The following is a 12,462-nucleotide window of genomic DNA, read 5'->3' as shown; positions in this document are numbered from 1 at the left end:
TCTTTTTTATGAGTTAATTGTGTTAAAAGCGGTGCCTTTTTCTTTCTCAAAGATTCTTGACCTCACGCTTGGAGGTTAAAATATGTGCAAAACGAAAAAACCCAGAAATATAAAATGTGAATATTAAGAAGTTAATGCCTTGGTTTATGTGGGGAAAAGATTTTTTTTTTTAGTTTTGATATTGTCTTCTTTCGATTTCCATGTTGCCAACCTTAAGAAAAAGTTTCAAATCACAATGCAGTAAAAAAATTCAGTAAAGAACCAATACTCATAAAAAGTATTACTCCATAATAAATAGGTATAAATATTAGCTATTTCAAGGCAGTTATAAATTGTTAAGGAGTTCATGAGTGCTAAGCGCAGCATGAACAATCTTATAATATTGTTGATGCATTTTTGAAGGTTTTAGGCATCCTCGGGAACCTAAGGGTAAAATTCTGTCGCTCATTTCACGCTCCCAGAATTTTTTCCTTTCTTTCCTGGAAGCGTGAGCTCAACGAACAATTGCGACAGACTTCTTCCCCTGTCAATCCCCAGGCAAGCTGAAAAAAGAATTGGAGACGTAGACTCCCATTCTCTACGTGCGTTAAAGCAAAAATGCTCTGAGAAAAAAGTTTTTCTTAGTCATAAAGAGAAAATTTAACTACCCTTGTGTTTGAAAGCGTGGTCTAGGAAACTCATAGCTGTAAATATTTGTCAAACCAAGTGAGCAAGAAAAAGGAAGTACGTAAATAAGTAAATGTTGGTATCATATTTGTAAGATAAGTCACCAGAGAGAGCTTCCTCTCGCGTAAACAAGTTGTCCAGGGTGAAGGCCAAAAGAATAAACGAAACTACAGCACAGACAAATAAACTCGGATTTATTGGCTTTTTTTAAGTGTCTAGTCGTTCTGCACTACCACTACTCAATATACTAAAGTGTCGACTACCGGCTATTCTCCACGTGCAAAAAATGCCCTTAGAAAATTTTTTCCAAATCATTCATTAAGAGAATTTAACTGCTCTTGTTTTTTGAAAGCGTGGTCTAGGAAGTTCACAGCTGTAAATAAGCAGATGCTGATGTTGATGACGATGATAAAATATGTTTACTTTATGCTAATGAGACGGATAACGTAAACAATTTTGGAAAGTGAAAAACGGCGGGAAAATCTTGAGCAGTTTCGTATGAAAATAAACATTGAAAAACATTTTTGAACACGAACAGTCCAAAATATCAATTAATAAGAATTTGAGTTTTCTTTACTGGACTATATTCGATTCATGGGGATGGAGGGGGGGGGGGGGGGGGGGTGGTCGGATATTCATCACTTCAAGAATATCAGATAAAAATTGTGTAAAAAAATATCGGATAGTTAGAAAAAAAAGAGTGGTTCGCCTTTTTGCAAATAATTGGATAATTTTCAGAAAAAATGTAAGTCTGTTATCTCCAGACAATACGACTATATTGGATTTCGCTGGCGTTCCCTAAAATAACTTTCACCAGCTCAGGAACTTATATGCGAACTAAAGAATCACTTACTATCGTCTTTTGCGGAACCTAGAAAAAGTAAGATAGGTCACGCTACACGAGGATCGAAAATGGACGTCTGGTCATCGCTAAAGAATTACAACAAATTTTACCTCTTCCGTTTTGAGGCCAAAATGTCTCAACTCATTAGCAGAACCTCTGGGGGAAAGGGAATACATTTTAAAGCAAAAGCATGTATATTAACTGTAGTCCTGTCCATGTTTGTTAGTCTTAGGCATATTGACTGCGAAAATAAAAATACGTGAGCATATTTAGACAATGTTGTGGATGTTTACGCTTGAGTAATTCGTATTTTGGAGGCTTTTTTGGTCATATGGCGTTCTAAAATAATGGATTCCGTATGCTCAGGCACCAGATAATATCCATCACGTTAAATTTAGAAGAACAAGCTATTCACTGATGCAATTCTATTTTTTGATTTTTTATTGAGATAGTATTGGTTTTCCAGGATATTTATCGATATAGAATGCTACTTTATCGCATTTTGAACATTTACGGTGAACCCTTATAAAGTCACCGCTGACCCTAAATGAGGTTGTTATGACGCAGAGACGAGGGTTTCAGCCAATCAGAGTGCGGGGATTGCTTGGAACGTTTGCTATGTGTCAATTATCTTATTTCAATGTTCGAGGGCAGGCAAAGTATGTGAGCTATAATTTTGCACATTCGAACACAAAAGTCTTCTTTGCCTGACTCAATTCCCTCTAATTTGACTCATTTTGTAGGAAGCAGCTGGAGATTTCAGGATAGAGTCGTACGCTGGAGAATAACTATGATCCATTGTTGAGTTAAACCATTCAAGTGCACAAAAGTTGTTGTTTTCTCTGGCAATGTGTCTGATATTTTGCCCGTAAAGATTGAAATAAGTTCTCGACGTTGTGGTTAGGAATCCCAACCATTTTTCAAGCGGTTTCTCACCTAATAAACTGAACTGGCGTCCATCGAGTTTCTGCCGGTAAGATCGCATCGATTTGGAATGAAAATCGAAGATTTTGCTTCGAAAATTATTCACAAGAGCTGTTGATATCTTGTTCGGGCAGAAATTGTCCCCAACATTCTTACTTTCGAAGTTGGAATCGCGGCTACAATGGCATTTATTCTCACCGGCTTTAGTCGAAAATACGGAACAGACTTCTAGGCCGATCATTCGGAAGGAAGCAAGGGATCAAAGCGAATATTAAGCCTTAATTTTTAGGCTGTTATTTCATTGTCTGTCGTGTTGTGCTACGATTTCTCTGGTCTCTGACACATCACAAGAAAATGGCAGAAGATGATGTTAAGAAAAGGCCACCAACATTGGTTATGAACAGCCAGCAGATGCTGCGTGAAATTCGAGAGAGTTTAATACATTTAAAACGGCAACCACAAGATTCCAAGAATGCTATTCCAGCTACTGACGTCCGTACTACTGGTGCTCCAACATCGGACAACGCTGTTTCTCCGGGAATGCCAAACTCAAGATATCCTCTACAGAATCGTAGATTTAGTGGAAGTGGACACGCTGAAACTCTTGCTAAAATACGAAGCAGTTTAGAACCGTATGCGGCTTCTGAATCTGGATATTCATCGTGTTCAGAGTCGACTGTTTCATATTCGGACGGTATAAGTAGACAATTCCTAAAGCAACTGGTCGCGATTGGCTACGATGAGGTTAGTTCAACTTTTGCTTTCTTTTCTCATTTCCAAAGCATTAAAAATCTTGTTAAATTTATAATTTCCATCCAATGAAAACATTGTTTTTAAATCTCCATTGAATATTTTTAGCTTGTTATATAAATCAATTATAGATAATTTCCAAAACTATGATTTAATTTGAACCCTTTAATTTACTGCCTACAGTAATAACGTAGAGAACGGTGTTGGTTATATTTAGAGGTTTGTAATCCTTATCTAAACTATTTCTTGACGGTTTTTTACTCCGTAAAGGAACTTGAATTATGTTCCAGGAAAGTGCAAGCATACTTTGGTTTCCTTTCGAGTTACTGGAGATTTTTCATTACAAATTCCAGTTCATCAAAAAGACTTTGATTCAAACATCGAACGGGACTCTCTTTAGAGCTCGCAAATTCCGACTATATTTGCTTAAAATATATTTCTTTTAAACTAAGCACTGTGACTAAAGATTTTTTACGCGAGATTTCAAATAAATTTATTTTATTCGCCTTGAAAGTGTTTTTCGTACAAGCGCAGCAGAGATTTACTTGAAAATGTCTCTATCCATCGATCTATTCGGATCAACTGCTCTTTCGTTTCTGAAGGGCTGTTATAGAATTCAAGGTTCAAACACACGAGCTAGAAATATCTTCAAGTAGTTTGAATTTTTGTGAAGACCTCGATCTTGCGGAGCGGCTAATTAGGTCAAATACTTGAGGCTCATTTGATCTAGAACAATCTAATAACTGCTGCTATGTCGTGTTGAATTTTTGGACTTTTACTGTGAATCGGTGATGAGTGACTAAATTCGCGACGATGTCTATCTTATTACTGTCTGTAGAAGGATTTCAGCATTGGAATATCCATATGATAGCAAGTTATGCTACAGATGTGCTGGGAACTCTGTTGATGTATGTGTCGTGAGGGTATAAATAAACAAAGAGAAGTAGAGTCATTTATGCGGCCTTCGATATTCTGTGAACTTAACTGTAATGCCAGCTTTATTCTGAAATTTGTTTTTTCACTGCTGTCAATTAAAAATAATCAGTCGATAGCTTTCTTATTTTTGACTCAGTGATAGCTGCAAGAAACCAATTTCAGAACAAGAACAAATATTGAGAATTGCAGTATAAATCGTGTTTTTAATTTATTTACAGGATAGTGCCGCTTTCGCACTGAGAGAGACTTCAAGTCAAAGTGTTGAGTCAGCGATAGACATTCTTACAAACATGGGAAGCCATGCTCAAACCAAGGATCACCTGGCATCCCATGCCTCTCCTGTTGGTACATTGTACCCTCAGGCCAAAATGAAATCGCCGCCACCTTATAATGCGATCCATAGGAATTCATGGATAGGATCGCAAGAGGCACTTAATATACCCAAGAGACCAGAGTCACCTTTAACACGAGAACATTTCTCTGGAAATTTAACAACTCCTCGTACATCTTCGCCTGTAACTACTTCATTGGAAGTGCCATGCGTGAAGTGGGAGGTGTCTAAGAAAGATAGCCCAGGGATGCAGCAACGGTACTCCAGTGTGCCACAGTCTTTAGCAACGTCTAGTCAAGGTAGACAATCAGGAGTGAATCCTAGAATGTTAATGGGATGGAAACCAGCACCCCCTCAAAATCAACCACCAGTCTCTCAATACGCACCTCAACAAGGACTCCCACCCCAAAATCTCCCCCCTCATTCGCATGCGGGATCAGCACTGCCCCAACCTCAATTCCAAGTAACAGCACAAGTTAACTTGAGCACCAGTACAAATAGAAATGAAGTATATCCACCAAGTAAGACCTACGCTTCTTCTGCAGGAGGAAACAGAAACACAGCCAGTCCCATGTCCTTCCATGTTCAAGTTCACGCCAATGTTCCTTCACCGCCGTCTGGTAATCCACCCCCTCAAATGTCGCCTCAGACCTTGCGAAACCTACAGACAAGACGGGCACATAATAGCCATGGAAGCCGCGAAGGCTCAGGTGATTCTCAGACACACCAGTGCCGACATTCACCAGTGTTCAAAACCCATAATCAATGTGTGCCGCAAATTGGCTTGCCACTGCAAGCTGAGAACAATATTCCATACTTTGTACAGTCATTTGATCCTAAATCGCAGCCACCGCCTTATGCTCCTGTTGCTCAGCGACCATCATCCGGGACTTCAGGGATTGGTTCTGACACCGCCTCAACTCTTGGTTGCTCATCATTATCTAGTGTATCAAGTCAATCCTATTTATCGTCACCAAAAAATAATGAAAACTGGCGACATTCCTGGAACACTGAGGCGTCTTCAAATTCTTCGATGAGCGACGAGCAACCTTATGCTAGCACTGTTTATGACTCTGGTCCCCCTTCTCCTTTTTCGGATTCCTCGTACAGTGCTATGGAGACTCCCATGGTTGCCACGACAATACAGAACATGGGAGGAGCTGTAATCAATTATAATTTTGATACGTTTAAAGTAAGGACGGATGAAAGGATGCATAGTTATCAGGAATCTATGGACCTAGATGATGATTATGCAAGTTTTTTTTCGTCAGAGGAAAATTCTGTTCAATCTTCGAGAGAAAAGTTAGAGGCTTGTAAAGGAAAAATCAAAAATTATACCCCAGAGGCATTCAAGTTCTTCATGGAGCAACATGTTGAGAATGTCATGAAATCACGTGAGGAGAGAGCTCAAAGACGAGCCCAGCTTGAGGCCGAGATGGCAAAAGTTGGACTATCAGAGGAAGCTCAGTCACAAATGCGAGAGATCCTCAAGCAAAAGGAAACAAACTACATAAGATTAAAACGGACAAAAATGGGAATTAATATGTTTGAGAAACTTAAGATGATTGGTATTGGGGCATTTGGAGAAGTGTGGCTAGTGCGGAAAAAAGACACTCCGATGCTATTTGCGATGAAGATTCTACGGAAAACTGACGTGTTGAGAAGAAACCAAGCAGCTCATGTCAAAGCTGAAAGAGACATTCTAGCAGAAGCTGATAATGAGTGGTTTGTTAAGTTATATTATTCGTTCCAGGACCAGGAGTTTCTGTACTTCGTAATGGACTACATCCCAGGGGGTGACCTAATGAGTCTTTTAATCAAGTTCGGCATATTCCCTGAGGATTATGCCAGATTTTATATAGCAGAATTAGTATTGGCTATCCAGTCTGTACATAAGATGGGATTCGGGCACAGAGACATTAAACCAGACAATATCTTAATCGACAAAGACGGTCATATCAAATTGACAGATTTTGGACTTTGTACCGGGTTTCGATGGACCCACGACTCCAAGTACTACCAAAAAGCCCAGCATGCAAGGCAAGACAGTGTCGAACCGGACGAACGTGAATGGGAGGCAATCAAAGCACACTGTCGATGCGGAGATATTTGTGTAGATAAACCGTACAATGAAATGAAGCCTCTAGAACGAAGGCACTTCCGAAAGCACATGCGTTGCCAGGCGCATTCCCTGGTCGGCACACCTAACTACATTGCACCTGAAGTGCTGTCGCGTACAGGGTATACCAAGGACTGTGATTGGTGGTCAGTTGGAGTCATACTCTATGAAATGTTGGTGGGACAGCCGCCGTTCTTAGCCCCTACACCTGCTGAGACACAACTTAAGGTATGTTCAATTATTACTATTTATTAAATAATAGAGTGCAAATAATATAACCGTGAAACTTTAGTAATACTAAATAGCACAATTTCATGCAAATTTCATTGTTTTCTATTGTTTAATTAGTACTATTTTGTACTATTTAGTAATTGGTGTTTCACGGATTAATTATTTACACTCTAATTATTAATATTATTAATAGTAAGCACTTGATGTTTAGTGAAGTTTTAGAATTATTGCTTAGTTTTTTATCCAAAATCATAAAAATATTAATAAAAAAGCTAATATTATTGTATAAATTAACTAATTAACTAATTAACTAGGGTGCTCCGCGGCCCCTGCTGTACTCAGAGATGCAAATTTTCTTTAAATTACTAGAACCATCTTTACTCTTGAGGGCCGTAACCAAAACATTTAACAGGGAGGGTGCACATTGAATAAAATCAGACCATTGGTAGTTTCTTTTAAGAAAGCAGAACCAAAAAAAAAAGGTAACCGAAAGAAAGCAGAACCAAAAAAAAAAAAAGGAGATGGATGAGCGGACCTTAAGCTTTTATGGGGGGTGCATGTGCACCCTGTGCTCCCCCCTGGTTACGGCCCTGGGGGCTCCTCAAATTAAGAACTCATGTTTTGAATTTGAAAAGTACACCAAGAAATGAGTTTGATTTAAGTTTCTGGCCTGTTTTGGAGTCAGTTGATGGAGTGATGTCAATTATTTTGGCATAAATTATATGACCAATTTTGGCCTATTTGTGAACCTTTTTCTCTTTCCTAAATACATTTACTGTAGAATATTTGCTCTTCTAAAGTGCATGTGGAGCTATTGCCTCCAATAAACTGTAACGTTACCAATAATTCCCGGTAGTAGGCTGCATTCCTTTCTTGCACGTCTTAAAGGATTAGTCCTAAAATGCTCCCCTTATTTTCTAGACTCACAGTGGGAACTGTCTCCTTAAGCCTTGAATTGAAAAAAAAAAATCCTAATGGAATAAAAAAATAAAATAAAATAAAATAAAATAAAAAATCCTAAATAAAAAAAATATTTTTACTCAAAACCAGAAAAAACTTACATGGGAAACCATGCACATTCTTCTACATTAATATAGTTATCAACTAAAATGATACCCTGATTTATTGACCTAGAAATTATCTCCATCACTTTATCAGAGGAAGTCATTTTCACCTTGAAGCATGCAAAATATGTTATCACATTATATCTATTGTGATACGAACATTGTTATGTTATTCCTAACGTCATGTTATTCATATTTTCAGGTCATCAACTGGGAGACAACCCTCCACATTCCTAGACAAGCAGGACTGTCACCTGAAGCAGAAGACCTTATTTTCCGACTGTGTACAAGTGCAGACAGAAGGCTAGGATCACGAGGAGCCTATGAGATTAAAGACCACCCCTTCTTTGCGTGCGTCGACTGGGACTACCTCTCTAAACGAGTCCAGGCACCTTACATACCCCCAATTAGATACCCGACAGACACATCAAACTTTGACCCTGTGGACCCAGAACGGGTGCGAGACAGCGGAGGGGAAGTCAGCCCTGACTTGCTTGTCCCAGACAAGAGTAACAGGAGATCAGAACATGCGTTCTTTGAGTTTACATTCAGGAGGTTTTTCGATGATGCTGGACATTCAAATACTTTTACCTGGCATCCTTCAGAGGACACTAGTGAAGAGAGTGATAAAGCCCCAGTTTATGTATAGTAAATCGATGTGCAGTGAATCACAAAGTCTAGGTCATAAAGTTCTCTCTTGTTGCCACATGAAAAAAATAGCTGTCACTGATTGGAAATAGGTCATTCCAAGAGCAAAAAGGCTCAAATAAAAGCAAAATTCGAGAATTTGTATCCTGGCTTCAAGATTTGCCAGTAGCATTAAATGCTTTGTTGACCCCTAAATTTTTTTAAATTTTTTTACACAGACTTTTTATCTACCCTCATCTTGGATTGACCTAATTCTACAATATGAATCCTCCATTAAAAGTGGAAGAGAGAGAAACAACAATAGGGGAAAATATTTTGAAATTATACCCTAAAAATCAAGAAATTTCTCTAACTCTTTCAAAATATTAGAATTTGCTTGACATTACTATTTTATATGTTCTCTCTAATTTATATTATGAACCAGTTTCTGCTCCTTGTCAACAATCTTCATTCGTTTTTCTCTTCATTTTAAAAGTTTGTCAAAGCTCAACATTTTTTTAAATATGAAGTTCACAAGAAAACAAAATTCAAAGGTCAATATTCATATTAAAACATAAAATTGTAGTAAAATATAGAGTGAACAGAAAATCCATTTATAGTTATTTAGTTTCATTTCAGGAATTTCTTGATAAAGCTCCTCGTTTTTTAAAAAAGAAATGTCAAAGTAATTCATATTAACTTATACTTTTAGAACCGCACTAGTTTTGTATCAAATTTTGTTGGTAACACATAAATCCAAGAATTACTTTTTTCTATACATAAGATTGTGTATAAATTTTAGAATGCTTAATAACATTGTTTATAGATTTGAAGAAATAGCTATAATGACAATTTTTATTGTATATGAAAAAACAGAGAAAGGAGAGTACTCTATTGAGTTTATCGGCATTTTGGCTAAAGGACAGTTACACAAAGATATTATTTTTGTCATAGTAATATTGTAAATAAAATCCAAGGATATTCAAGTTAATGTAGTTGAAATAAGTCCATGAAGGACTGCAGTTGTCGTAGGTAATATTTTTACAAGTACTTTCAAGAGAATGTAAAATAAAACAATCTATTACTTATGAATATGGAAAGATTTTTTGGGTTTTCTTTTGGGTTTTGTTGCCAATATACCTCCACCTTGAGCATATTGTTTTCCTATTTTAGACCATGAGTTATTTGTTTTCAGAGCATAATTTCTTTGTTTAACAGTTTTGTGTGAGTGGACACAGCTCAAACAAACAAAAAAAATTTCTTGAAAAAAAGTTGAAAATCTGAAGCGTATTCATATTCATATACTTTGATTTTATTTTAACTTTTTTTCTGACCAAAATTATTCCAGTTGTAGAAAAATTATGTCAGCATATATTGAGTAGACGAAAAGGGAAATAAAACAGATTTATTTACTTCCAAACAATATTTCCCACAAGATAAAAATCTAGGAAAAAAGGTTTTGAAAAGCTCAGCTCAGTAGGACAGGAAATAACTTCTTTATCGCGCCCACGAGTTCACTGTACTTCCTGTAAGTAAATAGATACACGGAGTATGGGAAAACTCGCATTTATTTGCAAATTTTGGTCCAAATGAATAAGCAGAAAAGCAAAAAAATATTAACAAGCTGAAATAAATAAGGAATTTTGAAAGATTTTTTTTTTTTCATGAATGGAAACGTTTTCATATCGGCAATATAAGCAATAAGTTTTGTTTTTAAAATCGTTTTAAACCTTCAAAATATGTTATCTTTAAGTCATTTTTCATCTCAAAATGTTTGTAATACAATATCAAGTAAAAACAATTTCTAATTCAAGGCAAAAATAATGTATTATTCCTCGTCCACTCCCGAAAAGTAGCTTTCAAAAAGTCGGGTTGTTTATGAAGATTTAAGAAATCAAAGACTGTGCTGTTTCACTCAAAGTACTTTATTAAAAATCTCAAGGAACGCTCTAACTTGACCTTCAAATTGCCCAAAACCATCGCTGTAATATCATTTACGGAAATGCTAAGATTCAACTCACGTAAATAAGCGAGACTCGGTGACGGTAGTCGAGCTAATACTGCAAATTAACGACCAGGAATGTAAGGGATGATTGCTGTGCTGAAAGATAAGGAAGGTAAAGATCTACCTATCTTAGACGAAGGGTCTTGTCGTTCAAGTGTTATACGAAGGTTGTTAGTGCTGTCGAAGCTCTAAAGTAATAATATTGAACAGATAGAAGACTAGTCAAAGGACGTTAAAGTTTTGAAAAGAAATAGAAGCGCTATAAAAATGCCTTTTGTTGACTTAAGAACTTCAATTTTTGCTGAGTTTAACTCCTTACGGATTTATGAATCGGAGAAAAAACAGAGAGAAACATTTCAACAACATTCCTTTGCGAGAAACCAGAGGGCCGCTACACAGGCTAATAGAAGTTCATTATTGATTGTCCAAGTCTTGTTTTCTATAACTGAATCCATATTTATCGTATTTTTTTCACAGCTAAAGAATGAGTTTCGTTAACTGACGCAGAAAGCCCGAAACGCTAATAATTCTCCTGCGTGAACTTTCAACTCAAGAGCGTCACACGAGCACAATCTTGCATATCGATCTATCAACCTTGACTTTATTGACTCGATATTCATATATATATCGTCATTACCTGTTCGCCTAAGTACTAATCTGAGATATTAGTAAAGATTAACAATGAAGGGGGCGTTAGATATTCTCTAAAAATAGATAAGTTCGCTTAAGTTTCATTTTTACGAGGACTTTGGCCGCGCGTGCAGTCTGGCTAGAAGCACTTGAGTTTGTGTGGTTATCGCAAGACCCCGTCACACTACTGCTCGCAAGAAGATAAGCTGAACAGCCACTTATAAATATATAAGTTTGTAGATGACAAAAAGTCCTGGAATTCTAGACTTGTTTGTGTCAATAAAAGGTGGATTGAAAGGAGTTTTACAGAATCGCGTTTAGTTTATAGTCTTTGTCTTTCTCTCTTTCTTTCTTTCATTCATTCATTCTTTCTTTCTTTCTTTCTTTCATTTTTTTCTTTCTTTCATTCATTCATTCATTCATCCATTCATTCATTCATTCATTCTTTCATTCTTTCTTTCTTTCTCTCTCTCTCTTCATCTCCTTTCTCTCTTTTTAATTTTAAAAAATTAAGTATTATTTTCATTCATTCGTTCATTCATTCATTCTCTTTCCCTCATTTTGCAGATTCTTTATCCCTTCGTCCTTTCCCCTTTAGCTTTTTCCCTTTCCTTCCTTCTTTGTCTCTTCCGACACACACCAAGGTCGTAGCTAATTTGATATTCGCCTTTTCTTAAAGACGATCAAACAACACAACACCTACAACACCTTTCTAAGGCGACCATCACGACCATCAAGAAGTATGTATCATGCTTATATATGACAATTATTTGCGGTCGTATAAAAGAGGTCTGTATTGTTTAGCTTAAGTTCGGCTTGATATAAAAGCCTCTAAAACCCGACCACCGAGAGAGGTCGTATGATACAGGTTTATCAGGTTAACTTAACCTGTTTAAAACAGGCTTAAATTCTTCAATTTTAAAACTGAGTGTAATACAAAACCTCCACAAATCGAACACTAAACTCTCACAAGCGATCTTCGGTTGAAACTAGCAGTGGTCGTGAACCAAAGCTTCGACCTCGAATAATTTACTCAAGGTCTTTAATAAACAATTTGAAATTATCGCAGACCTGAATCAACGCGTCCACGTTTGACAGAGATATGTTGACAGCTCATGCCAATTCTAATCCCTAAAACACTCCAAAAATTCAAAACTCCATGAAAAAATCTCTTAATGAGAAAAACCGGCGATGCTTCAATTTAATCTAACCAAATGTGACTAAATTCCAGGAATACAAAGAGATAGATACTTGATAAAGCCTTGACAAGGCAAGCATTCCGAATTCCTGTTAATCTGCCCCCAAAAATATCGATACTTTTCCAGATATCTAATG

General features: G+C 36.9%; 1 protein-coding gene across 2 annotated transcripts; it reads left to right on the top strand.

Moving 5' to 3' along the window:
* Window positions 1–2,063: 2,063 nt before the first annotated feature.
* On the top strand, window positions 2,064–9,584 carry LOC116305997 (serine/threonine-protein kinase LATS1). 2 transcript variants are annotated; one of them, XM_031716032.2, is made up of 4 exons: window positions 2,065–3,178; window positions 4,339–4,750; window positions 4,997–6,798; window positions 8,068–9,584. In XM_031716032.2, the coding sequence occupies exons 1-4, from the start codon at window positions 2,789–2,791 to the stop codon at window positions 8,512–8,514; spliced, it is 3,051 nt and encodes a 1,016-aa protein (XP_031571892.2). In that variant the 5' UTR covers window positions 2,065–2,788; the 3' UTR covers window positions 8,515–9,584. The 2 variants fall into 2 exon arrangements, with proteins under 2 accessions (XP_031571884.2, XP_031571892.2); XM_031716024.2 differs by having other exon boundaries at window positions 2,064–3,178; window positions 4,339–6,798.
* The last annotated feature ends 2,878 nt before the right edge of the window (window positions 9,585–12,462 follow it).

This window comes from Actinia tenebrosa, unplaced genomic scaffold (assembly GCF_029948245.1).
Source record: "Actinia tenebrosa isolate PJP-AT-01 unplaced genomic scaffold, QUT_ActTen_1.0 PGA_scaffold5__44_contigs__length_20552954, whole genome shotgun sequence".
Lineage (NCBI taxonomy): Eukaryota > Metazoa > Cnidaria > Anthozoa > Actiniaria > Actiniidae > Actinia > Actinia tenebrosa.
The sequence above is the reverse complement of the archived record's forward strand: the minus strand, read 5'-3'. Positions and strand labels throughout refer to the sequence as shown.